This window comes from Equus caballus, chromosome 1 (assembly GCF_041296265.1).
Source record: "Equus caballus isolate H_3958 breed thoroughbred chromosome 1, TB-T2T, whole genome shotgun sequence".
In the NCBI taxonomy this organism is placed as follows: domain Eukaryota; kingdom Metazoa; phylum Chordata; class Mammalia; order Perissodactyla; family Equidae; genus Equus; species Equus caballus.
Genome location: NC_091684.1, coordinates 135,336,876 through 135,360,512, shown reverse-complemented (window position 1 = coordinate 135,360,512; position 23,637 = coordinate 135,336,876). Strand labels below are relative to the sequence as shown.

The following is a 23,637-nucleotide window of genomic DNA, read 5'->3' as shown; positions in this document are numbered from 1 at the left end:
TCGTGCCAGCACCTCAAATGGATGTCCAGCAGGCTTCAGGTCCCGATGTGGAGAGGGAGCTGGATTTCATTAAAAATAGTGAAACATCTGTAAAAATGCTGTTGGCTGAGTTTCCCGGTCAAGCTATTCAAGGAAGGCCTGCTGTGCTAACAAACAGGAAGCCCACGCCCCAGCTGCAGGTTTGGTCAGAGATTGAGAAAGATCAGGTGCATGAGCAAGGTGCTCAGGTCTCTGGACCACTGTGATTTGGGAAAGGATTAAGTGCAGCATGGAGATCTACAAAAGAGACCAAGCCGAAGCCTTGAAAAAGGAGGAGGTGGACGTCTCGAAGCCTCAATTTATTCCAAGTCTCCTCCTCATTCCAATGGATCAGGGCTTCTCACACCGCCTGCCCACAAGAATCTCCCAGAGAGGTTTAGAAACCACTGGTGCCCAGGCCTCACTCCAGAACCAATTAAATCATCTGATGTCAGGGTAGACAGGCAAGTTTTGAAAAGCTCTCTAGGTGATTCTAATGTGAGGCTGCAGTTAAGCACCAGAGCAATAGAAGGCGGGCTTGTCTCTGGAGATGATCAGAGAGCAGGTAATGACTAACACCTACAAAGTCTTTTCCAGTTCATAAAGCACTGTCACATACATGGTCTTATTTAAGGTGTGTCTTACTGTTACCCACTGATTGGATGGGGAAACCGTGAAACAAAAAGAGAAATGACTTACTCAAGATCAAATAGTCACTTACTAGAAAAGCCACGACTAGAACCTAGATCTGCTGACCCCCAATTCAGGGTTCTTTCCTAAGGTCACACAGGGCAATGCCACAGACAGAAGGCCAAGTTCATCAGTATTCACATAGAAAGGTGAGGGTGCAGCTATTTTTTTTAAGTAATTACTGTGCACAGGAGGGAATCTTAAAACACCTATAGCTCATGTGCCAGAGCATAAAGGGGTGGAATAGCCTGAAGGTAACCAGGTCAAGAGCTGGTGAAGCCCAGATGGCCCCAGGGTCCAGGAGCAGGTGGGTGGCTGTGGGGAAAGGTCAGGCAGGGGCTGAGTGGGAGCAGAGTCAGGGAGTGAAGCACAAGGAGGGGCCTGGAGTGGGGCTGTGGCATTGCCCAGGGTCAGGAGGCCTGGGGGCCTGGGGGACTGGGGACCAGACACAAGCCTTTGGGCGACCTACAGCTGGGAGTGGTGGAAATGGCAAATGCGAGTAAATCCTGGAGGCATTTGCCAGTTAGTAGGAATTCTTCTGGGTCTTCAGGGACACACTATCTTACTAACCAGATAATAACCACCTGCTAATTTGTATGGAACTGTATAATATAAAATACACTATCTTTTTCTGTTTTCACAATGGCTTGGGGTATTCTCCTACCTCAGCAGCTTCATGAGTAAAACTGGTATAACCTTAGGGGTATTAACCTTATGGGGCACTGATAAGACAAATGGAAGAATGTCTAGCAAAATGCCTAGCACACAGGAGGTGCCAAATAAATATTAGCACCTTTTGTGGTTGCTTCTTTTTAGAATGTGGATGGTGAGGTTCAGAGATGCCAAGTACCATCTGATGGTTAAGAGTGTGGAATCTGGAGCCAGACTGCTAGGTCTAAGCCAGCTCCACCATCTAGCTATTAAACCTTCGAGGAGTTAGTTACCCACCAGAGATAACCTCTGAACCTTTCCAGTGTGGTTGTGCATGGAAATGCATGGAAAACTCACAGCATAGTCCCTGGAATCTAATCACTGTTCAATAATTATTAACAAATTCCATTAAACGTGACTTGCCTAAATTCCCCTAAATAGTGAGCAGATAAGCCAACAGCGGAATCTAGGCCAGCACTCTTTTTGCCCTACCAAGGCAGCTTCCAACGATAATGGGCATTAACCCAAAGAAAAGGAGCTAACATTTACGGTGGGCCAACTGCATTCCAGACACTGACATCAAGACGAAGTACTTTGCAGGGAGACAACGAGGCTGACCTTTTCTAAGGACACAGAACTAGTTAGCGGGGATATGGGAGTCCAACTGTCTCACCTCAAGTCCCACAACACTTGTCTGTCCCAGTGGTTCTCAAATCCTAGAGTGCATCAGGATCACCTGGAGGGCTGGTTAAAATCCAGATTCCAGGCCCCTCTCCCAGAGTTTCTGATTCAGTAGTCCTGGGACAGGGCCTGAGAATTTGCTTTTCTAACACGTCCCCAGGTGATGTCAATGCTGCTGGTCTGGGGACCATACCTAGAGGACTTGGTTTATACTAAGCTGCCTTCACGTGGTATGATTCATCATGATGACAGATGTGGTGTTCTAACAACTGCACAAAGTCGGCCCACCTCTCAGGCTGCCAAGAGCCCGAAGGAGAGCCCCACAGCTGCCCGAGGGCACATTCAAGAAACGTGTCTCTGTTAAGTTCCTCAGGGGCTCATGACACTCTGTCCACAGGCTTGTCAGATGAGCACAGACTTTTGTCAGGCACAGTCTATGACTTCAGAGCCAGCACTCCCAGGCGGGTGTTTTATTATTTATTCACTTGACAGGAAACATACATTTGGTCCTACAAGACACCACGGCTTAAGCAGTCGCCATTGCACAACAGAACTCTGGGCTCTCAGGAAGCCTTTGCATGGCCGACTGAGGACAGCTCAGTCACCACAGGGAAGAACCCTGCCCCAAAGAAGAGGTCCACTGCCAGGCCTTCCCTCGAGAGCCTCTGTCCCACAGCCCTGAAGAGCCGTGACATTCACACACATCGGGCATCATCAAAATAATGGTCATGCTGGGAGGAATGGGTGTTCTGATCTAGAAGATGGTCTTAAAACCACAGCATACCAGACAATTTATATACATTACAAATATATAAATTAAGAGGTCTACAGGTATAGAAAATCTTTCAAAGGGGACTTATTTTCATTGTATGTCATGCCAGGTATTTGTCAGAACCTTGAAAACAAAGGTGGTTTTCAATGGAGCTGGTATTAAAAATAGAAGGTATTTATACACAGGCCCTGCTCCTCTCGTGTCCACCATGGAATCCTCTGGTGTTGTCAGGGCCTCTGGGCAACCTGAGCACCCCCACAGGTAACCCATCTGCAGTCTGCATCTTCCGAGAGAGCAGGGGACTTGCTCCAGGACTCTTCTCCTGTGAACCCATCTCGGCTTGGCGACGCCTCCGAACCCAGGGGCTGCCAGAGGGAGTGACACTGCTGTCAGAGGAATAATCCATGCACTTGCGAAAGATATCAGGACTGGCACTAGAGTTCAGCCTACCTTCCTCGGCCAGTGGGGATTTTCTGGAAACACCTTTGCGTTGAGCCAAGGGGCTGCTCCAAGGACTCGAGCACGGGGAGGCATTCGGGCTCAGAAAGAGATTCTGGTGGCCAGAAGGGCTGAGCTTGTTGGCGACCACATGTCGCCGGCCAGCCATAGGGGATGTGGGATTGCTCTCGGGGTCAGAGGAGCTGTTGGCAGAAGACTCGTCACCCATGTACTGAAGCTCCTCAACCCTCTTGTTTAGGGACTTGTTCAGGTGGATGCTCACAGTGGGCTCCTCTTCCTGGTTCTTGTCTTTGGGAGGTTTCTTTTTGGGTGGCTTCATACCAATCAGGACAGCTTTCATGTTCTCCCTACCCTGAGATTCTGTGACCATGAACTCATGGGCTTTGATGGCGGCTTCCACCTCCTCAAACTCCACAATGGCGCACTCTTGGGTCCCCACCTGGCTGTACCGGCTGCTGATCCTCCGGATATCAGGGGGCAGCTCTCTCCCGGGTTTGAGGATCCGCACGGACGAGATGACTCCAAAGGTGCCAAAGAGCTTGAGCAGGTGTTCCATCACCTTCTCCTGCACCCTTCCATTCTTCTGGGGGGTGGCCAGGGCCCACAGCTTGGGGGACAGGTAGAGATCATAGACCAGGAGCATCTTGCTGGGGAGGTTCTCATTGGGGAAGAGTGGGACAGGGGTGGTCCTCCTCACCTTCCGGTGGTCCTCATTCAACTCAAGGGTCACTGAGTACTTCAAGGCATGGGCTGTGGTTCTCCAGTCCCGTGTAAGGTGTTTCACCTGAAGAACATAAAGCAAATCTGAAATGGTACCTATTGTCCTTGTCTGTCCACGTCCTCTAGAATCACCCTCCCTCCTTTCCTTACCCCAGTAACACTGGTATCTAGAATCATACTTGGTGTGTGTATACACTCAAAAACCTAGTGAATGAATGAGTGAACAAACACACTCTCTACAACTTCAAAGAAGGCAGCATGCTGCAGAGCAGCACTGTCCAACAGAACTTTCTGTGGTGACGGAAATATTCTATTCTGTGCAAGTTTAGAAGGTAAACCTGCAGCCTCTGGAACAAGGCTGTTGGATACACAAGTCAAGGCCACCTCCGACTGGCAGTAAGACCTGAAGAGTTATTTAACCTCATGGTGCCTCGACTTCCTCATCTGTAAAATGGAGATGTTAATAGTGCCCACCTCGTACAGCTGTCGTGAGGATTAAATGAATAAATAAATGTATACATCCAGACACACATTATACACATAAAACTTAGAACAGTGTCTAGCTCACAGCGAGTACTCAATAGATAGTATGTGCTGTCATTATTTCAAATATTACATGCTATCATTTTGACAGAACTCAGAGATTTTAACATTCAAATGCTTCTCTGAAGTTGGATTTCTTCATTTATGCATTTGATACAGAGAAGGTTCCAAAAGATTTTTCATATTTCATTGGAATATCCCCTGAAAATGATGTGGACTATTTCAACTTGGAATTAAATCCAACTTGGACCTCACGGAGAATGATGAAATGGTCCCTCCCTCTTCCTCCCTTAGTGGAAACTGTGTGTATCAATGTTGCAGTATATGAAAGCTGTATTTATATTATAAAACAGTAATTTTCGAGAGGCCCACTTCCGGTGAAGGGAATGCCAGGGAGAATGAGTCATCCCAAAGAAACGGTGGAGATGGGCGGGGTGTGTAACCCGAGCCAGGAATGGCGAGATCACCCTGTGTCCTCTGGGGCCAGGCCAATGCAGTTGCTCTGCAGAGGAACCCTGGGACCACAACAGGAACCTCCCAGAACTCAAGAAGGGAGGGCTCACTAACAGGGTGGCAGGGGGGAACGCTGGCAGAGCTATTAGCAGTACAGGGAGGCTCCTGGGGAGAGGCCACTGTCCACTCTAGCCTGTGGCCTCTGGGTGAAATGGCCAAGATTTGGCCTTAGGGTGCAGGAACCACGAGTCACCTCCACATAGAATCAGTGGGCTGATAACTGTGACATGGGCCAAGGGCAGAAGAGGGCAGGTCCAGGCAAAGGGTCAGATGTCAGGTGGACAGAGTCAAGTCGAGATCCAGAAAGGGTGAAGATGATGACTGCGGGTCAGTGCCAGGCTGTGGGAAACCCAAGCAGTGGCTCTCTGGGCGGGAAACATGGGGAGCCTTCTCCAAAACCAGTCAGGGAGGGAGTGCTCAGGAGAGGAAGAAAAGCTGCCAGCTAAGCCCGAAGCCTGAGCAATGAGTGCTCCGGGGAAGGCCAGTGCTGCCTTCTCAGGGCTAGAGAAGGTGGTGCAAGACCACGTCCAATCAAGAGAGAAGCAGGCTCTGGCAAGGACCCAGCCCCACTCCAGAGGCAGGACGTAGGTCCCCGGGGAAACCCCGGCTCTAGTCTGAGCATCCCAGGCCTGTGTCTGTGAGCCTTGAGAAGGAGTGTCCAGGCACCACTGAATAAGAGGGACCAGGGAGCTGCAGTCTCTGTGCAATTACTTGAAGACCTCTGGCAGATGTTCAGCAACAGTAATTCCCCGGTTTGTTACCTTTGTCATACATGTTTCCTATTATGATGAGCACGAAAGCCCTTAGGATGAAAAGGGCCTTTGCTCTCATTCCGGAGGTGGGGAGTCTGTGTCTACTCTGCAGCCAGTTTTCAACAGAGGAGAACCCTCCTAAGCAGATCCCTAAGTGGCAGCTCAAAAAGGAAAGAGAATCGGGCTGCGTCTTAGGGTTCCTGGGGGGAATAAAGGAGTATGTAGGATGATTCCACTGGTTGCTTCACTTTGGGGTCCCCCAAAAACACTTTTCACGTGAGGGCTTCTCATTGCTCTCTGGACATGTGTGATGTTGTGATTTGTAATAAGAAATATATATATATATATTTGGTCTTCGTCCCCATTCCTGGCACTGAGCTCCTGAAATCTTTGTAAATTCCTAAGTGATAAGAACACTAGAAGCATCTTTTGTTCTAATGAGGTGACTCTGGGTGAGCTCCTGGATAGCTCCTGGATGGGGGCTGGTCACCAGAAAGACCAAGCCATGATTAGAAGCTTGGAATTTTCAGCTCCACAGCTCATCCTCCAGAGAGGGGAGAGGGGCCGGAAATGGAGTTAAGGATTGACGATGCCTACATGAGGATGCCTCCATAAAAATCCCAATAGCAGAGGGTTCGGAGAGCTTCCAGCACTCCAGCTCCACAGCGACAGAAGCTCCTGCACTCAGCACCCTCCCAGACCTCGCCCTAGGTATCTCTTCATCTGGCTGTTCACCTGTATCTTTTATCATATCCTTTAATAAAATGATGAATGCAAGTAAATATTTCCCTGAGTTCTGTGGGCCACTCTAACACATAAGTGAATCCAATGGACAGGAGGTCATGGGAACCTCCTATTTGTAGCCAAGGTGGACAGAAGTTGTGGGTAACCTGGGGACCCACTACTTGTCACTGACATCTGAAGTGGAGGGCAGTCTTGTGGGACTGAGCCCTTACCCTGTGGGATCTGATGCTATCTCCACGTACACAGTGTCAGAATTGAGTTAAATTGTAGGATACCCACCTGGTGTCACAGAGAATTGCTTGTTGTGAGGAAAAAAAGCCCCATACATCAGGTGTCAGAAGTGTTGAGAGTGTGGCGGTGGGGTGAGAGGAAAGGAGAGACACAGGAGGAAGAGTATGTTTTTCATTTACAACACGAAATGCCCCCTCCCTTCTCCAGCACCTCGAAAACTCCCACTCATCCTCCAAGATCCTATTTCAATGTCACCACTTCTGGGAAGCCTTCTCAATTCTCCAGGCAGGGTTAGTTGCTCTCATCAACTAGCTCCTAACAGTACTTTGCTCTTTCTTTTGTAGTCCTGTCTCTGGTCATATTGTAATCCTTCACTGATCTCTCTCCTTTATTGGACTTTTCAAGGGCAGAGGGAATGCCATATTCATTTTGTATATCCTGTGCTTAACACAGCACTCAGCCTATGGAATGAATACGTTTGATGAATGAATAAAGAAAAGAGAGCAAGAGAAGAGGGCAGAGTATAACGGTGGTGGGGCAGAGAAGAGCTGCAGGAGAAAAGCTCTGCTCCAGTGCTCTCTGACAAAGTGCACAGGCGACTTGGCTGGGACCCATTCGTTACACATCCCGTTATGCAACAGGCCGTGTGGTGCTTTTCCATTCTAGTAAATACACTTCCCCCAAGGGAGAGAGAGTTCTTACTCCAACTGACCCGTCAACTCCTGCAGAAGCAGGGAATTCACAGCCCAGTGCTGGATCTGTACGTAGCAGGGACATGCGGTCTGCTGCCCAAAGGCTGCACTCTTTGGACATCCCACATCTCCATCATATAGATAGCAGCATTACACAGCAGCGGCTGCTGGAGTCTTGGAGAAGGCTCATCTCCCAGAGCTCCGGGCACTCCTTCCTCCTCTTATTTATCCAACTTGACAAATGAAAAACTTGGATTTGATAAAATTCTAGGCCTGGTAGGTGTCTCTCAAGGCCACTGAGTCCCCTTGTCCTGGCACAAATCCTCTTGGCCACCCACTTGCCTGGCAAGAGTGCCTGAACTTTACCAAGAACGAGCAATATAATTTCATAACTGCCACAGGCTGAGATGTGTCCCAACACCCAGGACCCTTTTAATAGTGTGGGAGGACATTCTTAATAACAATCCCAAATCCCTTGTCTTGATCATTTTTTAGGCCTCAGAGGAAATAAAAAATCACTCGCTATCACGTTTCAAGGGGGTGAAAACATTTAGAACCCCAACCCAAAGCACCGTTGAAATCCTCGAGGCAGCTTCAGAGAAGGAAGCCTCACCTTTTTGAAGGACGTGAGTAGCTTGACGCTCACATATCCCAGCTTGTTCCTCCTCACATGCTTTAGCAGGAAGGCATCCTTCTCCAGGTTTTCGTCAGAAAAGTAGAATTCGATCTGATCCACCAGCTTCTTGATTAACTCCTCGTCCGGGGGCTTCCACTCCTGTTCCAGGTCTTCACGCTCATTCTCGCCCCCACTAGTCGTGGCACCACTGAGACCAGAAGGAGACACCGGGTGTTATGGGTTGAACCGTTTCCTCCCAAATTTCCCCCTCAATGTTGAAGTCCCAACCTCCTGTACCTCAGAATGTGGGCTAATGTGGAAAGAGGGTCTTGCAGATGTCATTAGATAAAGATGAGGCCATACCAGAGCAGGGTGGGCCCTAATCCAATATGACGGGGGTCTTATAAAAAGGGGAAATCTGGAGACACACGCACACCAGGGGAATGCCGTGTGAAATGAAGCCAGAGATCGGGGTGATGTGGAAGTCAAGGAATGTCAAAGACTGCCAGCAAACCACCGGAAGAAGCGGAGAGGCCTGGACCAGGTGGTTCCCCAGCAGCACCTTGAGAGGGAGCACGCGCCTCCTGACACCTTGCTTTCGGACTTCCCACCTGCAGAACTGGGAGACAACACACTTCTGCGGCTCTAAGCCACCCAAGTTTGAGGGCTGTCCTCGTCACAGCCCTAGGACACTGCACGGGTCACCCCTGAACTGCACTGCTCAGAGGTGGCGATCACACAGCCACAAGGGGATAGGTTCTGCCTCTAACCAGCTAAGAAATCAAGTTTTTAACAAGGATGGAGAATCAGTAAAATAATAACACCCTCTACTAACCTTTATGTGCTGCTCTGCCAATGACAGGATGCTTTTCGCATACCTTCTTTTTCTTCCCTCCCTACTCCAACCCTCAAATCCCAATTTCTCAAAGACAGTTTAGTACAGTAACTAAGAGCCCCAATTCTAGAGTTAGTCTGCCTGGGTTTGAATCCTAGCACCACCAATTATTAACTGAGTCAACTTAAGCAAGAACTCCACTGCCACACCTCAGCCCCATTATCTGTAAATGCGAATCATGACAGTCAGTCCCCCGAGAGGACTGCTGTGAAGATTAAATTAAATGAGTTAATACATGAGATATCCAGAAGAGTGCCTGGTATACCCTCAGAGCTCAATAAGTGACAGATACACTCATTTGCTCATTCCTATGAGGCAGATCTAGTATTCAAACACAACTTTTCTGTCTCCAAAGCCAGTATACATAACGCCTTCCACCTTCTGTTGGGACCCTGCCATGGAATCTGCAAACAACCCCACTCACCAGGGCCCTTCTGAACGAAACCCATGCCTTCCAGCAGCTCCACCTGCGCAGACTTCTCCCTCTCCCTGAGAACAAGAGGACATGAGAAGAAGCCAGAGAAATCCTGGGCAAAACTTCTGTAAGAAGGCCAATCTTTCATAAAGAGATTATAAAAATTTCAAAACCATAAATATTTAGAGAATTTGTCATTATCCACATCGTAGTTGACACAATTATTACAAGTTATCAAAGATGAGTTCTCTTTTATACATTTAATGACCAAATTAAAATTAGGTATTATACAAATACTATACATATTATTCAATAAAAAGAATTGGTTAAAAATTACTTCCAGAAAAAAAATAACTGCTTAATTTCTAATAACATGGCCATCAGACCCGGAGCCTCCGTTAACGTGTTCTGAGCAGAAAGAGCTTCGCCTGGGACAGACACACACACCCGGTCCACCGAAAGCACCCAGTGTGCTTCTACTCTGTGGGGAGAACGTGCCTGGCTCCCAAAAAGGCTCAGAAAGTTCACAGCAGCATTGTTCACAGTAGCCACAAGGTGGAAGTAATCCAGGTGTCCACTGGCAGATGAATGGATACACAAAATGTGGTGCATACATACAACGGAACACGATTCAGCCTCAAAAGGAAATTTTGACACAGGCTCCAACATGGATGAACCCTGAGGACACTATGCTAAGTGAAATAAGTCAGTCACAAAAAGACAAACACTGTATGATTCCACTCATATGAGGTATCTAGAATTGTCAAACTCATAGAGACAGAAAGTAGATGGCGGTTACCAGGGGGTGGGGGATGGGTGAATGGGCAGTTGTGAAATGGGTACAGAGTTCCAGGTGGGAGAGAGGAAATTCTGGAGATGGATGGTGGTTGCACAACAATGTGAATGTACTTAATGTCACTGAACTGCACACTTAATGATGGTTAAGATGACAGATTTTATGTTATGTGTATTTTACCACAATTAAAAATTTTTCTTAAAAGGAGCCTTTTCACATGAGAAGTATGCATGCTTACATGCACACTGTGTTTCCTCTATAAAGAAGCAAACTGTTACCATTTCCTTGGTTTGGGATTAAGCTCTTAAATAAAAGCAGCAACCAATTAAAAAAGAGAGAGAGGCTTGGAAAGTAAAGGTGAGCTATTACTTGACAGTTTAAAGCGGGAAAAGGCACGTACATGAATGTCCTTCAACTCCAGCAAAATTCACTGGCTTTCAACCCTCCCCCCACCCCCCCACCAAAAAAAGCAATTGTGGAAGAGTCAAAATGAGAATAAAGAGTAAATATTCTGGCAGGAGAGAAAACACTACATAAATCTCTCACAATTTTTAAAATTCAGAAACTATAATTAGCATAAAATATTGGCACTGGTCGATTTAAAAAATGAAGTTTTAGGGGCCGGCCTGGTGGTGCAGGAGTTAAGTTTGCATGTTCCACTTTGGCGGCCCAGGGTGCACCGGTTCAGATCCCAGGCGTGGACCTACACACTGCTTGTCAAGCTATGCTGTGGCAGGTGTCCCACATATAAAGTAGAGGAAGATGGGCACAGATGAAGCTCAGGGCCAGTCTTCCTCAGCAAAAAGAGGAGAATTGGGGGTGGATGTTAGCTCAGGGCTGATCGTCCTCAAAAAAAAAAGGGAATGAAGTTTTAGTTATTTGCCTGTAGACAGCCTGGAAATGGTTTTTAAAAATACCTTACTGATGTCCCAAGACTAATGTGTACTGAAGAAAAAAAATTGATCTGAGAGTCTAACCTTAAAAGCATATTTTTTAAAAAGTCTTTTAAAAACGGGATGATAAACTAAAGGGATATATTAAGGTAGCCCAAAAGATAAAACAGGTCAAATGCAACTAAAACATCAGGTAAGCTGATAATTTTAGAAGTCCCTAAAAGGTAGCTGTGGCGGACATTAGTCTGACTCATCCAACATCTAATATCGAACTCTTTCTCACTTGCCTTCCTTTACTATAGAGGCTATAAAAAAACTAAATACACACTTTCCTAGTATCTCTTCCAGGTGGTAGCCATTTGTCATGTTATGGCCAATAACACACAAGTGAAACTCTTTTGTCCCTGCCCCTTTCCCTTTTATCTGTTTTGAGTGTGGATGTGATGGTTGGAGCTGTAGCAGCTATTTTATTGCCCTAAGGAAAAGGCCAATAAACCAGCTTGGCCTGATTTATTGACATTATTGACTCTGACATTACTGAGTTGCTGAACCAATTCCTCTAACTACCTACCTGAAGATTTCTAATTACATGAGAAAGAGAAAATCCTATTTGTTTAATTCACTTGTTAGTTGGGTTTTCTATTACTTACAGCCAAATATTAGGATAGTAACATTACAATGAGAAAAGAGGTCCTCAAAACATGCCAAAGGAAAAGTGTCAGTGGGATAATCAATGGAATGAAAAAGGAGAAGCAAGACAGAAAGAATAAATTTTCACTTTATAGAGAAAGTTTACACCCTAAATAGTAGTTACAACACATAGATTGACCACACCAGATAAAATAACTACAAATGCGTAGGAAATTCTGAGGCCAGCACACAAGGATGACAATACAGAGCAGAAGATGGAATGAGGCGTGCGATAATGACCAGTGAAGAGTTTTGGGTGGACTCAGGGATGTTAGCAAAATCGTCTAACTTACTACAAATGGCTAGTATATCAGAGGTGACCAGACTATCAAAGGGACCCACAGACCAGTAAGTCCCACGTCCAAACTAGACCAGTTGATGCTATTATAAAAGGTAAACTCATAAACAAAACATAATGGAAGGAAGGCAATGTAACGGCTCACTTTCTCCGATGCCCAGTCTAGAGCCTCCCCTTCTTCCCAAAGTTGGCCATGGGGAGACTTGACTCTCTGCAGATGATTCCATCTCAGACTTGATGGAGAAAATGAAGTTCATCCAATCAGACTTGCCCAGACCTCCCTCGGGCACAGCCCTCCCTCCCCCTATGCTTGTTCTATGAGTCTGGACATCCCCCAAAGAATCTGTTTGCCATAACTAGCTGCCTCTTCTCCTTCTTGGTCCTCTGCCGCCACTGCAGGATGACACACTGTTGACCACTTTCTTCTTGATACCCCTCCCCCAGGCTTCTGTGACTTGCTCTTGTCTGATTCTTCTTCCTATTTAAGCGCCCTTTCAGTCTCCTCTTTCTCCTCCCATTTCTAAATGTGGGTATTCCCCAAGGACCTATCCTTGACTCTTTATCCCCTGACAACCTCTAAACTTGAGCCCCTGGTGAGCTCACCCAATTCAAATCTGCTTCTCCTCCCACCCCTCCATCCTTCTCTCACTCCTGAGCTCCAGTCCTCAATTCCTAATTGCCTGCCTGACGTTTCCACTTGGATAGCCTGATATTGCTTCAAATTTAAATGTCCAGAATTGAACTATCGCCTTCTGCAGAACTCGACCTCAGGCAGAACTGAAGCCTGGGTCTACTCAGAGACATTCCATCTGGGAAGCTCATCTTCCTTTTGCAGTCTCACAGTCCATAATAAACAATCCATAATGGGTTCAGAGGGTGACTCTCTATCAGTTATTTGCACTCAGTGAACAGACAGGCAGGTGGCCAGAGAGGCCAGCACAGATGGGTGATACAAAACCCTTATGTGAGGGCAGAGATGAGCTTCTTGCACCCAGAGGACCCCTCCCTCTGCATGGGTGCCCTCAGCAGCAACTGTGCATCTCCAAAGGGGAGTCTTGGAAGAGCAGCAAAGCCCGGTTCACAGTTGGGAGCATGCTACATTGTTTCCTGGTTCGTGTAACAGCCTCTGAACAAAAGAGACCCTGTATCCTTTACAAACATTAAAGAAGTTTAGATCTTTTTAAATATAAATATCGGCAACTTTTTGTCAATTACAACCGTCCTGTAAAAACTACGTATCTTCCCTCCCAAATTGCCCCACCAACGACTTTTCCTATTCACTCTTCTCTGCATTTACACTCAAAACCTAAGATGCATCTTTTAGCCCTCTGTGATGTCCCTACATGGAGTCAGTTATCAAGTGTTGATTTTATTCTGCAGTGTCTCCCATCTGTTCTCTTTTCCATTCCAACTGTCCTCATTACTTCTCCCTTGGACACTATTAATAGCTCATCAAAAATGAATCTTAAAAATTAAAGTAATACATATACATAGCAAAAACTAAAATAAAATAGTAGAGAACTTATAAAGAAAGCAACAATTCCCCGCTCCACCTCTCCTCCCTAGAGGTAACCTCTGCTCAACTATTTCCTTCTCATGGCGGTTGCCTTATAGTTCTAGAAAATATGCTCATAGCTCTATTTCTCACTTGCCAATCTTAGACATTCTCTATTCATGTCCTATTATAGAAGATGAGGATTTGGGGTCACTCATCTCCCAAAGCCTCTTCGTCCAATTTTTAAAATTTTTATGTTATTTTTGGTGTTTCTATTAGCGTCTATTTTATTTTAAATATTACACTTAAAACTGTTTCTTATTCCACCAACATTAAATAATATTTCTCAATTCCTCACTACCTATGATGTGCATATTATCACCCTACCTTTTCCTTCATTTCCTTCATCCTTCCTGTTCTTCCATTTCCAATCTTCCAAATTCTATCAGAGGTACCTTTATTTCTTTCTGTCACAGTTCATAATATTTACATCCTATTCTGTAACTAATCTTCCATGTTTTGTCTATAGATAGTAAAAGTTGAAAGCCAATCAGCTGCATTTATTTGCGACTATGTAAACGTTGTTCACTGCAGGGCAAAGGCATTTGCTAAGATTTCATTTCTTTCTTAAAGTCCTATTAGTTGACCGACCAGTTGGATTGATCTCTGTCTCTGACCTTTTCTTTCATATTGTCTGTCTTTGCCTCTGTCTTTGATTTACACAGTAAGAGATTTCCCTGACATTATCTTCCAACCTTCCCTTGTGACGTTCTTAATTTTAGTAATTATTTATTTATTCCCTAAGAACTCTTTTTTTTTTTTTTTTTTTTTGGTGAGGAGGGTTGGCCCTGAGCTAACATCTGTTGCCAATCTTCCTCTTTTTGTTTGAGGAAGATTGTCCCCAAGCTAACATCTGTGCCAGTCTTCCTCTGTTTTGTGTGAGGGTTGCTGCCACAGCATGGCTTGATGAGCAGTGTGTAGGTCTGAACCTGCAAACCCCGGGCCACCAAAGCAAAGTGAGCAAACTTAACCACTGCGCCACTGGAACTGAGTCCCAAGAACTCTTTTATGTCTTCAGATTATTCCTTTTTAAGAGCATCTTGTTCTTGTTTTGTGGATGCAATATCTTATATTCTCTCTCAGGGTAATAACTGGAGTATACATTTTTTACAGTCTTTTTGTTTCTTCTGGGAAAGTGTCACTTCTGTATCCTCTGGGGTCAGTTTTTCTATTTAACTTTCATGTCATTGATTTTTTTTCATGTGACTGGTAAACAATTCATCTTTTTCTTTGTTAAAAAATTTTTTTAATAAACTTATTCTAGAATAGTTTTAGATTTACAGAAAAAATGTGAAAATATTACAGAGAGCTTCCATATACCCCACACCAGGCTTCTATTATTAATATCTTGCATTAGTATGGTTCATTTAATGAACTAATATTGACATATTATAATTAGCTAAAGTCCATACCTTCTTCAGATTTCCTTAGTTTTTAGCCAATGTCCTAGTTCTGTTTCAGGACCCCATCCAGGTACCATATTACATTTAATCATCATGTGTCCCTGGGCTCCTCTGGGCTGTGACGGTTTCTCAGATTGTCCCGGTTTTTGATGACTTTGACAGTGTTGAGGAGCACTCACTGGTCAGGTATATTGTAGAATGTCCTTCATTTGGGATTTGTCTGATATTTTTCTCACAATTAGACCAGTGATAGGGGTTTTAGAGAAGAGGACCACAGATGCAAATTTCCATTCTCATCACATGGTATCCAGGGTACCTAGTGTCAACATGCCTGATCACTGTGGACATTGGCCCTGATGGCCTGGCTGAGGTAGTGACTGTTAGCTGTCTCCACTGTAAAGTGACTCCTTTGCCCCCCTTTCCATACCATACACTTCGAAAGGAAGTCACTGCACACAGTCCATATTTAAGGAGTGGGGAGTTATGCTCCACAGCTACTCAGTGTGAAGAATGAAGGTCTGGGATGCTTTTTCTTGGTGGGTCGTGTGGGTTCCCTCTGCAGCTGTATACTCCTATTGGTTTTCTTCCTAGGTGGCTCTATAGCCATAGGTGGGGCATGCCAACTGGCAGGCTTCACTTTGGGGTGAACAGGCAAGGGATCATTAAGTAGGGGCCTTATATGGAGAAGGCTGTATCTGCAGGTACCAGCTCTACCTTAGCAGCTCTAGGTCACCAGTTAGTTCACTCAGTTCCTTTAGAAATGAATCTTGTTCCTTTTTTCCCCCTTGGAAGTACAGGGTATGTGCCTGCTCCTTTTCATTGGCAGAGAGGCTGGGTAATTGTCTAGAGGAAGAATTTAAATCACCTCTCAGATATTAGCATCCCTTTCCCCTCTTGCATCCTTCATAAATTTTCTAACCAGAGCCTTTCTAGGGCTCTGTCTTCCCACCTCCTGCCACCTGCCCCTGCCCCACTCCTGATGGATTTGGGGTTAAGCCTCTTCTACTCCGTGCCTCATTACAAGTTTTGAAAAAGAGCTATGTCACTGCTCTACTTCAATGATGATAATAATAATAATAATAATAATAACAATGTTTTCTATTTCCTATTAAATAAAATCCAAAGTCCTTAGCTCTTATTCAGATTCATTTAGAATCTGGCTGTAACCAGCTTCCAGACTCATTTCTGTCTATTGCCTTTCAGATCCTTTGCTCCAAGCAAATAAAAGACTTATAGTTCCCTGTAAGTGTCACAAGATTTCTGGACACCCTCCCTTCTCTGAAACAGAAAGTATGTGTACTGGTGAATGTGCTGTTAGTGGCCTTTCAGGAGGACTTTGAAAAAGTTTTACATTTGAATTTTACATCTACATTATTGTTTCCTTTTAAATAAAGCATTGTAAACTGGGAGTGGTAGTGAGTTCTTTTGCTATAGCCATAAACTTGCTAGAAATGAAAACAAAGGGTAGAAATAAGAGGGTACATTTCAAAACAGACAGGGGGCTCCACAGATAGTGTTGAAATATTTACCATATTTGTAAATGATCTGGAGAAATAAGTGCAGCATAAAATCTCCAGGGCTGTTTTTCTTACAAAAGCCCAAGCTAATTTGGATATGGTAATTAAGGGGCTAATCAAATGATACCTTATGAAGGAAAATATCCAAACTAAATGGTGGAGTAATGAGCTCCTCACTATGACTTTCAATACAGGAAAGATTTCTTGGACTCACCATCTGCCCCTCAGATGGTCTAATACGATGCTTTGGCCACCAAGACCAGGAAAATGGTGGACAGCAACAAGGAGGATATTGAACACAAAGGGAAAAACATCATTTATGAAAAACATTAGGGTCCAGTACAATCTGTGTATACTTTCTTTTGACTTGCCTCTAGAAAAAGATAATGAATCTGAAAAGGTTCAAAAAGGTTACCAAATTGATAACGCAGTATAAAAACATGAGGGTAGATTCAAAAGATAAAGGTTCTTCACAGAGACAGATTGCAAACACACACAAGTACGTTCCCAACTTTGGAAAAGGCATCATTGGAACAAGTACATTTTGGATGCCACTAGCAGAGGCCACATGCTATGTCTGGGTGGCCCACAGGTTCTTAAAGATTTATTAGAGACCATGACCTTCTTCTCTAACCCTGTCTTCTGGCATATTTCCTAGGCCTGGGAAAGGAGTGCAACTAACGGATGTCTCTGCAGGTCCAAATATGGTTTGTGGTGTGGAGCAGAGATAAGGTATACAAAGTGCTTACTTCCACCTCTGGCATATAATTGGCATTAATAAATGGAAGCTTTCATTATCATCATCCAAAATGGGGAAAAGATTGCTTGTGCAATGTCCCTGAAAAATCATGGAGAGAAAGAAACCTAGATGTTTCTGTTTGTTAAATGAAAAGCAGGTGTGCTCAGTGGTTTTATTATTTATACTAATATTTAGTATTATAATTTTAACTAATTGTTACACACTGTAAGACAAGGAAGATAAGTAAACATGTTAATGTTATTAGCTAATCGAGATTTTCAGTATAAAAAATAAAAGAAGTCAAGCAAAAACCCTGTAGTGGTAAATCTGAATTGGGATTATCAACACAAATTTATTTTTAAGAAATATATTTCCTAACGCTGTCTATTGAAAGGACCTAAAAGCAATGCTGCCCCAGTAGAAATTAGCACTCTTAATTCCAGGCCTGCGTTTCTAAATACCTTCCTCCTAGTGTTTGAAAAACCAAGGATTCCTGTAGAAATGGTTGGATCCCATGACTGGAGTAGGAAAAGCACAAATTAAGCCTAGAATATCTAGTATCAGAAAGCAAGGACATGCTCAAAGACCAAAGGGCATGTTCTAAAAGGATATCTGAAGCCAACTTGAAGGGGCTCCTCTCGCTAAATTAGGGACATTTTGAGCATCAAAGATAATTATTGTAACTAACTATAAAAAAGTGAATAAACAAAAATCCATGAATCGGAGAGAGTGAAAGGGAGGCCCCCAATTTAAATTATTTGATGTGACTATTACACCAACTCCTCTCTTTGAAAACTGGCAATTAAGCATCTATGCTTGCCTCTTAAGGAGGAACTCTTGTTGAATCCCAGATGATGAGGCAAAGCTCGCTTTTACAGAAGAATGTCAGCTAATAAATGTACAAAGAATGATAAAATTAGAAAATCACCAATTTGTAATCCCCAGGGAACTAACGGACTCAGGCAAGGATCATCAATGGATCCTGCTAAAACCACTAGGCGGACGGCTTTGGTGAAAGAATATTCAAAAGAAGCCCTCATATTACTTGCTAACTGCAAAGGAAAGATGAACCCTTACAATGGAGAGATCACCATAGCCAAGAGGTTAAATTTAGCATCACTAACGGTGGAAGCTGCGTGAGGTCAGGCAACAACGAGTCCATGGCGTTGCCTATGAAGTGTTCTTGCCAAAATGAATCTTACCAAGCCCTCAGTCCTAACTTCCAGTTACAGGAGACATAGCATATAGAGAAGCAAGTTAAACTAGATGATGGGAACATAATCAGACCAATGCAAACTGTGAAACATTCAACAAGACATCTGGCCTCTTATTTCCAAAACAGCAAAGCATTAAAAAAATAGTGGGAATATTCTAGGTTAAAAGATTCTAGAGAGATAACAGGCAAATGCCTCGACCTGGATTGGATTCTGGTTGGATTCTGGTTGGAGGGGAAAAAGAAACAGCTGTAAAACACAATGTGGGGCAATTGGGGAAAACCTGAATATGGAACTTGGCTGTTAGATTATTTTAGGGATTATATTAAGGAATGACTATTAACTTTCTTCATTGCAGTTAACAGTCCCACGGTGTTATAGGAGAACATCATCATTAAGAGCTACTAAATGAAGTGCTTAGGGTATAATGAGTCTGTGTACAGCATACTTTCAAGGGTGAAACGTATATATTATACATCCATCAAACAAAAACGGCAAAATACTAACAACTGTTAAATCTAGACGGTGGGCATATGAATGCTCACAGTACTACTCTTTCACATTTTATGTTTGAAATTTTTATGTTAAAAAGGTGAGAATAAAAGGAAAGACATCTTTTTGGTGAGCAAGATGCAGGGGGAAGACTAATGAACATTTGGAGGTTATAAAGATTTTTCCTTATTTCCATTTATTCCTTGTCCCCCAGGGACAAGCCAGGTGTTGGGCCAGGTACTGGACATACAGAGAGGACTAAGCAAGGTCGCTGCCTTCAAGGATGGCACTGTCTCGTGGAAGAGAAACACACCAATATTTCAACTCGCCGGAGTGAGTGAGACGATAGAGACATGCATTCATTCAACACGTATTTACAGAGCACCCACCACGCGCTGGGTGCTGAGGATACAATGAGAACAGGTAAGCACGGTCCCCGAATTCACAGAGGGCAGCAGATCTATAGAATTACAACTGTGGTAAGTGCTGGGTGTAAAACGTACAGAGTACTACAGCAACACAAAGGGGAGGAAACAAACCCAGCTTCGGGGTAGGGATTGGGGGTGGTGAGGACAAGGCAGCGAAGTTTCCAGGCTGAGTAGAAACCAATCCATTAGAGTAACCTAGATGTGGGACCGCCAAGGCACACAGACACAAAACTGCGCCCTGTGTTCAGGGACCTAGAGGGGTCAGTGCAGTGGGAGTGAGAACTGCTAAGACAAGCAAGGAAGGAAGCAATGGGTTGAGGGGATGAGGTGGGTGCGTGCCACATCTCCACAAGCAGATTTAGGAACCTGGGCTTTCTCCTGCAGACTTTCAGAGCCAAGAAGTATTCCTACAGGGCGGTGGCTGCTGCTGTGCCAGGCTGGCCCAAATAGGGGACAGCGTGGATCCTGCTCTTGGATACATTCTCCTCATGCTCTGGACGTCTGCCCGCTGGGCTCTGTCAGCACCACTACCCTGAAGAGCCCCAGAGATTTTCTGGGGTCAGAAAATGCCAGAGGGCAGCAGGAAATGCTTCAAACTGAATGTTCCATGAGACTGCATCCGCCAGAGCTGGGAGAGAAGGGTGGCTCTGGAGGGAGGGTGCAGGGCGTGGGGGCAAGCAGCCCACCAGAACTGAGGTTCACATTCTCCCACATCTTCACAGGGGATCTTTCCAGGCCCAAGAGATAAGCAGGGCTTGAATCCCTGCTAATGGTACAATCTCAAAACTTAGCTCCCAGGCTAGGGGACAGCAATTTGCCATAGTCACAGGGAAATAAAGTCAGAAGGAGAAGCCACTCTGGGCTATCTGACACACCTCTGAAATTATTTGACCACGTGCTGCCTTCTCCTCAAGATTGTGAGATGTCAGATACTACAAAGGCATTATTTTCATACTCTCAGTACTCAGCACAGAGCTGAATGAATGAATGAACGAGGTTTGTACATCCATACAAAGTGTGGATATGTTTACTATGTCTACTGTATCTACCATGTCATCTGCTGTGTCCCGCTTTCCTGCTCTAAGCTGTTGGGCTGGACTTTCCTCCTTGAGTGCCCCTGTCTCCACTGAACTGCCCTGAATCTCTGGGTCCCTAAATCCAGACCTTTTCCACTGGAAAGGGTCAGCCTGCGATGGGGAATGGCTCTGGCTTCAGTATCCTTATGCCCTTGAGTTGAGTATTTTCCCAGTGAAGTCAATATAAGCCCGCCAGCAAATAATCCTGAAGAGCTCTGACAGCTAAAAGCCTGTGCAGAGAGTCCCAGAAGAAAGAGGGCTCTGAAAGAGTGCCTGCTGGCATTTCCCAGAATTTGCAAGTTCTGCCATGGCCCGACTCTCATCTCTATGGACACTCCATACCGTATCTTCTCTCAACAGCAGGAGCTAAACCACAGTCCTGAAAGGCCTGGGTGCTAGTGGACACAGACTGGGTCTCCGGTTGATGACAACGCTCAGGGCCCAGAGGCAAGGTTAGACAGCTGGTTTCTTGTGCCATACCGCCTCCAGACTACCCAGACCCAGGAACCCAATGCCAACGCAGCAAGATGATGCAAGCATAGAAGTCAGGTGGGGAAGGCTGCCTGAAAATGGGAATCCCCCGGCCAGGAGGATGCAAGCAGCAAACCCTGAACTGATCCCAAATCAGGGCAAGAGAGCTCTCTACACCATGAATCGCTCCTCCTCGGATCCGCCAGCAGCAAGTGTCAGCTGTGCTTGGCCTGCCCCCAGCCATCTGGACTGATAAGCAGACAGGGCGATGATGACGGCAGTGAAGGCTAGGTGGGATCACGCTCACTGGGCGGTGGGCCAGCCTCGGAGGTGAAGACCGGGCTGGGCTGGGCTTTGTGGAGGGTCTTTGGGTGAGCTCACGGAAGGAGAGTCTCCCCCTGGGAAGGAGATGGCGAGGATGGCCCGGGAAGGACTTCCTCCTTGGTCCCAGAGCATGCCCACGTCCAGGCCCCTCAGATCCGCGTCGCCAGCCCCGGTTCCAAAGCTGCGGACCGGGGCACCAACGACCGCCCAAAGCTGGTCCGGACTCGTGAGCCGGCCCGAGCAGGGGCCCCGCGGCGGGGCGGACTCAGCCGGCTCTGCCCGCCGAGTTGCCGTCCCCGGACTCCCGTTCGGCCCCCACCTGGACCCGGGCCGCCGCGCCTACCTGTGCCCGCGGCTCAGCTCTTCCTCGCTGGCGCTGCCCCAGCCGGGGCTGAGATACCGAGCCGGGTCCCCCGCGCCCCGCGCCTCCGCCCTCTCCTCCTCGTCCTCTAGCTCCTCCACGTCCTCCGCCTCCTGGATGGCGACGCGGATCTGTACCGCGGTCTCGGGCCCGGGCAGCGCCTCCTCGCCGGTCTGGGCCATGGCTCGCGGTCCGGCGGGGACTGCGGCGCCGCTGGACGCCCGCGCCGCGAGGCCGAGCCAGCCGGGAGGCGGCGACGGCGACGAGGGGGCGGGGGCGGCGCGAGCGCGCCCGCGGCTCGGCCCCGGGAGGGACAGGGGTCGCGGCGCCCCGCCCCGGCCGCGAGCCGAGCGCCGGCGCAGGCGGGGCCACGGAGGAGGAGGGCCGCTTCGCCTGCTCGCCTCTCGCAGAGGCTGGAGCCGGAACGATCCCCTGGACCCCTGGTCCTGCCTATGCGCGCCCGCTGCTCGAGGGGCCCAAGACCGAGCGGAGGTGCTGGGGCTCCCTGCTCCTGCCCGCTCACTTTCAAGGCTGCCCAGGGGAGGGGAGGGACGCGGCACGTCTGACTTCTCAGTTTGCAGACGACTCTGGGGGTGGCAGGCACAGACCGCAGCTTAAGGGGCTCTGTGCCTCCGTCTTGTCTCTCCCACTGACCTGCCAAGATGACCGGAATCTCCACCCTACACGGTGTGTCCTGTGAGGTCAGGGACCTGTTTCCCGCCATGGCCTCTACCAGTGGTTCTCAAAGTGTGATCCGCAGACCTGCGGCATCAGCCTTACCTGAACTTGTGACAAACAGATTCAAGGGCCCATCCAGACTTCCTGAATCAGAATCTGTGACTCAGAACTTGGTGTTTTAACAAGCCCTCCAAATGGTGGTGAAGGTCGCTGAAGTGTGAAAGCCACTGCCGTGTATTGCCCCTTAGAATATGCCCTGTACACAGTAAGCATTCAAATATTTGTTGAATGAATAAAGGGAGCTACTGAAATGCCACTGTGTTCGAAAACCCTGCCACTGTTTTGCTTTTCGCTTTAAATTGAATTCTATTTCAACCTTTCAAATGTGACCCAGAAACTAAAGACAGGGGCAAGAAGTGAATAAAACCTGAATCTGCTTTCATAAAGTCTTTTATTTAGTGCCTTAAACATAATTTATCGTATTAATTTGCCACATTAGGGCTCCAAAAGAATGGAACCCTGGACCAATACGTTTTGAGCCAGGGACGCAAGTCAGGAGAGGCTCAAGAAATGGGGTGTCTTGGAAAGCAGTGTCCTGGTGAGTCAAGAACACCATGCATGGGGTCCTGGGTGTCTGGGCTGGGGCCGGGGGAGACCCAGGCGTGCAGCAAGGACAGCCCCTCTTTTTACGATTTGACTGGAATCTGTGTCCCTTTCTTTGTCAGATCTATCTTTTGATAGAAGAGGTCCTAGAATGAGTAAGTGAAGGAAGACAGACCCTTGGTGTTCTGCACCAGAACAGCTCAGAGCCCTGGGTCTGAGCTATCGGGAGGAAGAAGCAAGAAGTCGAGAGGATCTTTTCCAAGCCGGCTGTGCCTCCCTCCAGCGCTACAGCTGTTATAGGAGGGCTGCACACCTGGTCCACCACTGTAATGAGGATCAAGAGGAGAGAGATTTGCAGGCCCCTCCGTGCCCTCCGATCTGACAACTTTAGTTCCTAAATTTCACAAAACAATATGCATGATCTCATTTAAACCATCCTGTGTGGTAAAGTCTACAAGGATTATTATCCCTACCCATGAGGATGGCTCACATTTCTTCCAGCTTTTACAGTTTATGAAGAGTTCACGCATGCCTCATCTCAGGGGTTCCAATTGCCTGACCATAAGAGTCCCTTGGGAACTTTTCTGGACATATAGATTCCTAGGTCCCTGTGGCTTGAGAACTGGCAGTTGATGGGTGAATCCAGTCTACACAAGTGTTTTATTTGGCTGGAGGTTTGAAAAAATAAATGGAATTTATATGCCTTT

The 23,637-nt window shown here is 46.4% G+C and overlaps 1 protein-coding gene and 1 long non-coding RNA gene across 3 annotated transcripts; one reads left to right on the top strand and one right to left on the bottom strand.

The window, feature by feature from the left end:
- Positions 1 to 2,503: 2,503 nt before the first annotated feature.
- LARP6 (La ribonucleoprotein 6, translational regulator) lies at positions 2,504 to 22,580 on the bottom strand. 2 transcript variants are annotated; one of them, XM_070269317.1, is made up of 3 exons: positions 22,430 to 22,580; positions 8,080 to 8,290; positions 2,504 to 4,055 (listed from the first exon to the last, which is right to left on the bottom strand). In XM_070269317.1, the coding sequence occupies exon 3, from the start codon at positions 3,912 to 3,914 to the stop codon at positions 2,988 to 2,990; it is 927 nt and encodes a 308-aa protein (XP_070125418.1). In that variant the 5' UTR covers positions 3,915 to 4,055; positions 8,080 to 8,290; positions 22,430 to 22,580; the 3' UTR covers positions 2,504 to 2,987. The 2 variants fall into 2 exon arrangements, with proteins under 2 accessions (XP_070125418.1, XP_023510306.1); XM_023654538.2 differs by lacking the exon at positions 22,430 to 22,580 and adding an exon at positions 21,632 to 21,959.
- Positions 21,163 to 23,637, top strand: LOC138924561 (uncharacterized). The gene is made up of 3 exons (XR_011439506.1): positions 21,163 to 21,294; positions 22,827 to 22,925; positions 23,053 to 23,637. It is a non-coding gene; the product is annotated as an uncharacterized lncRNA (long non-coding RNA).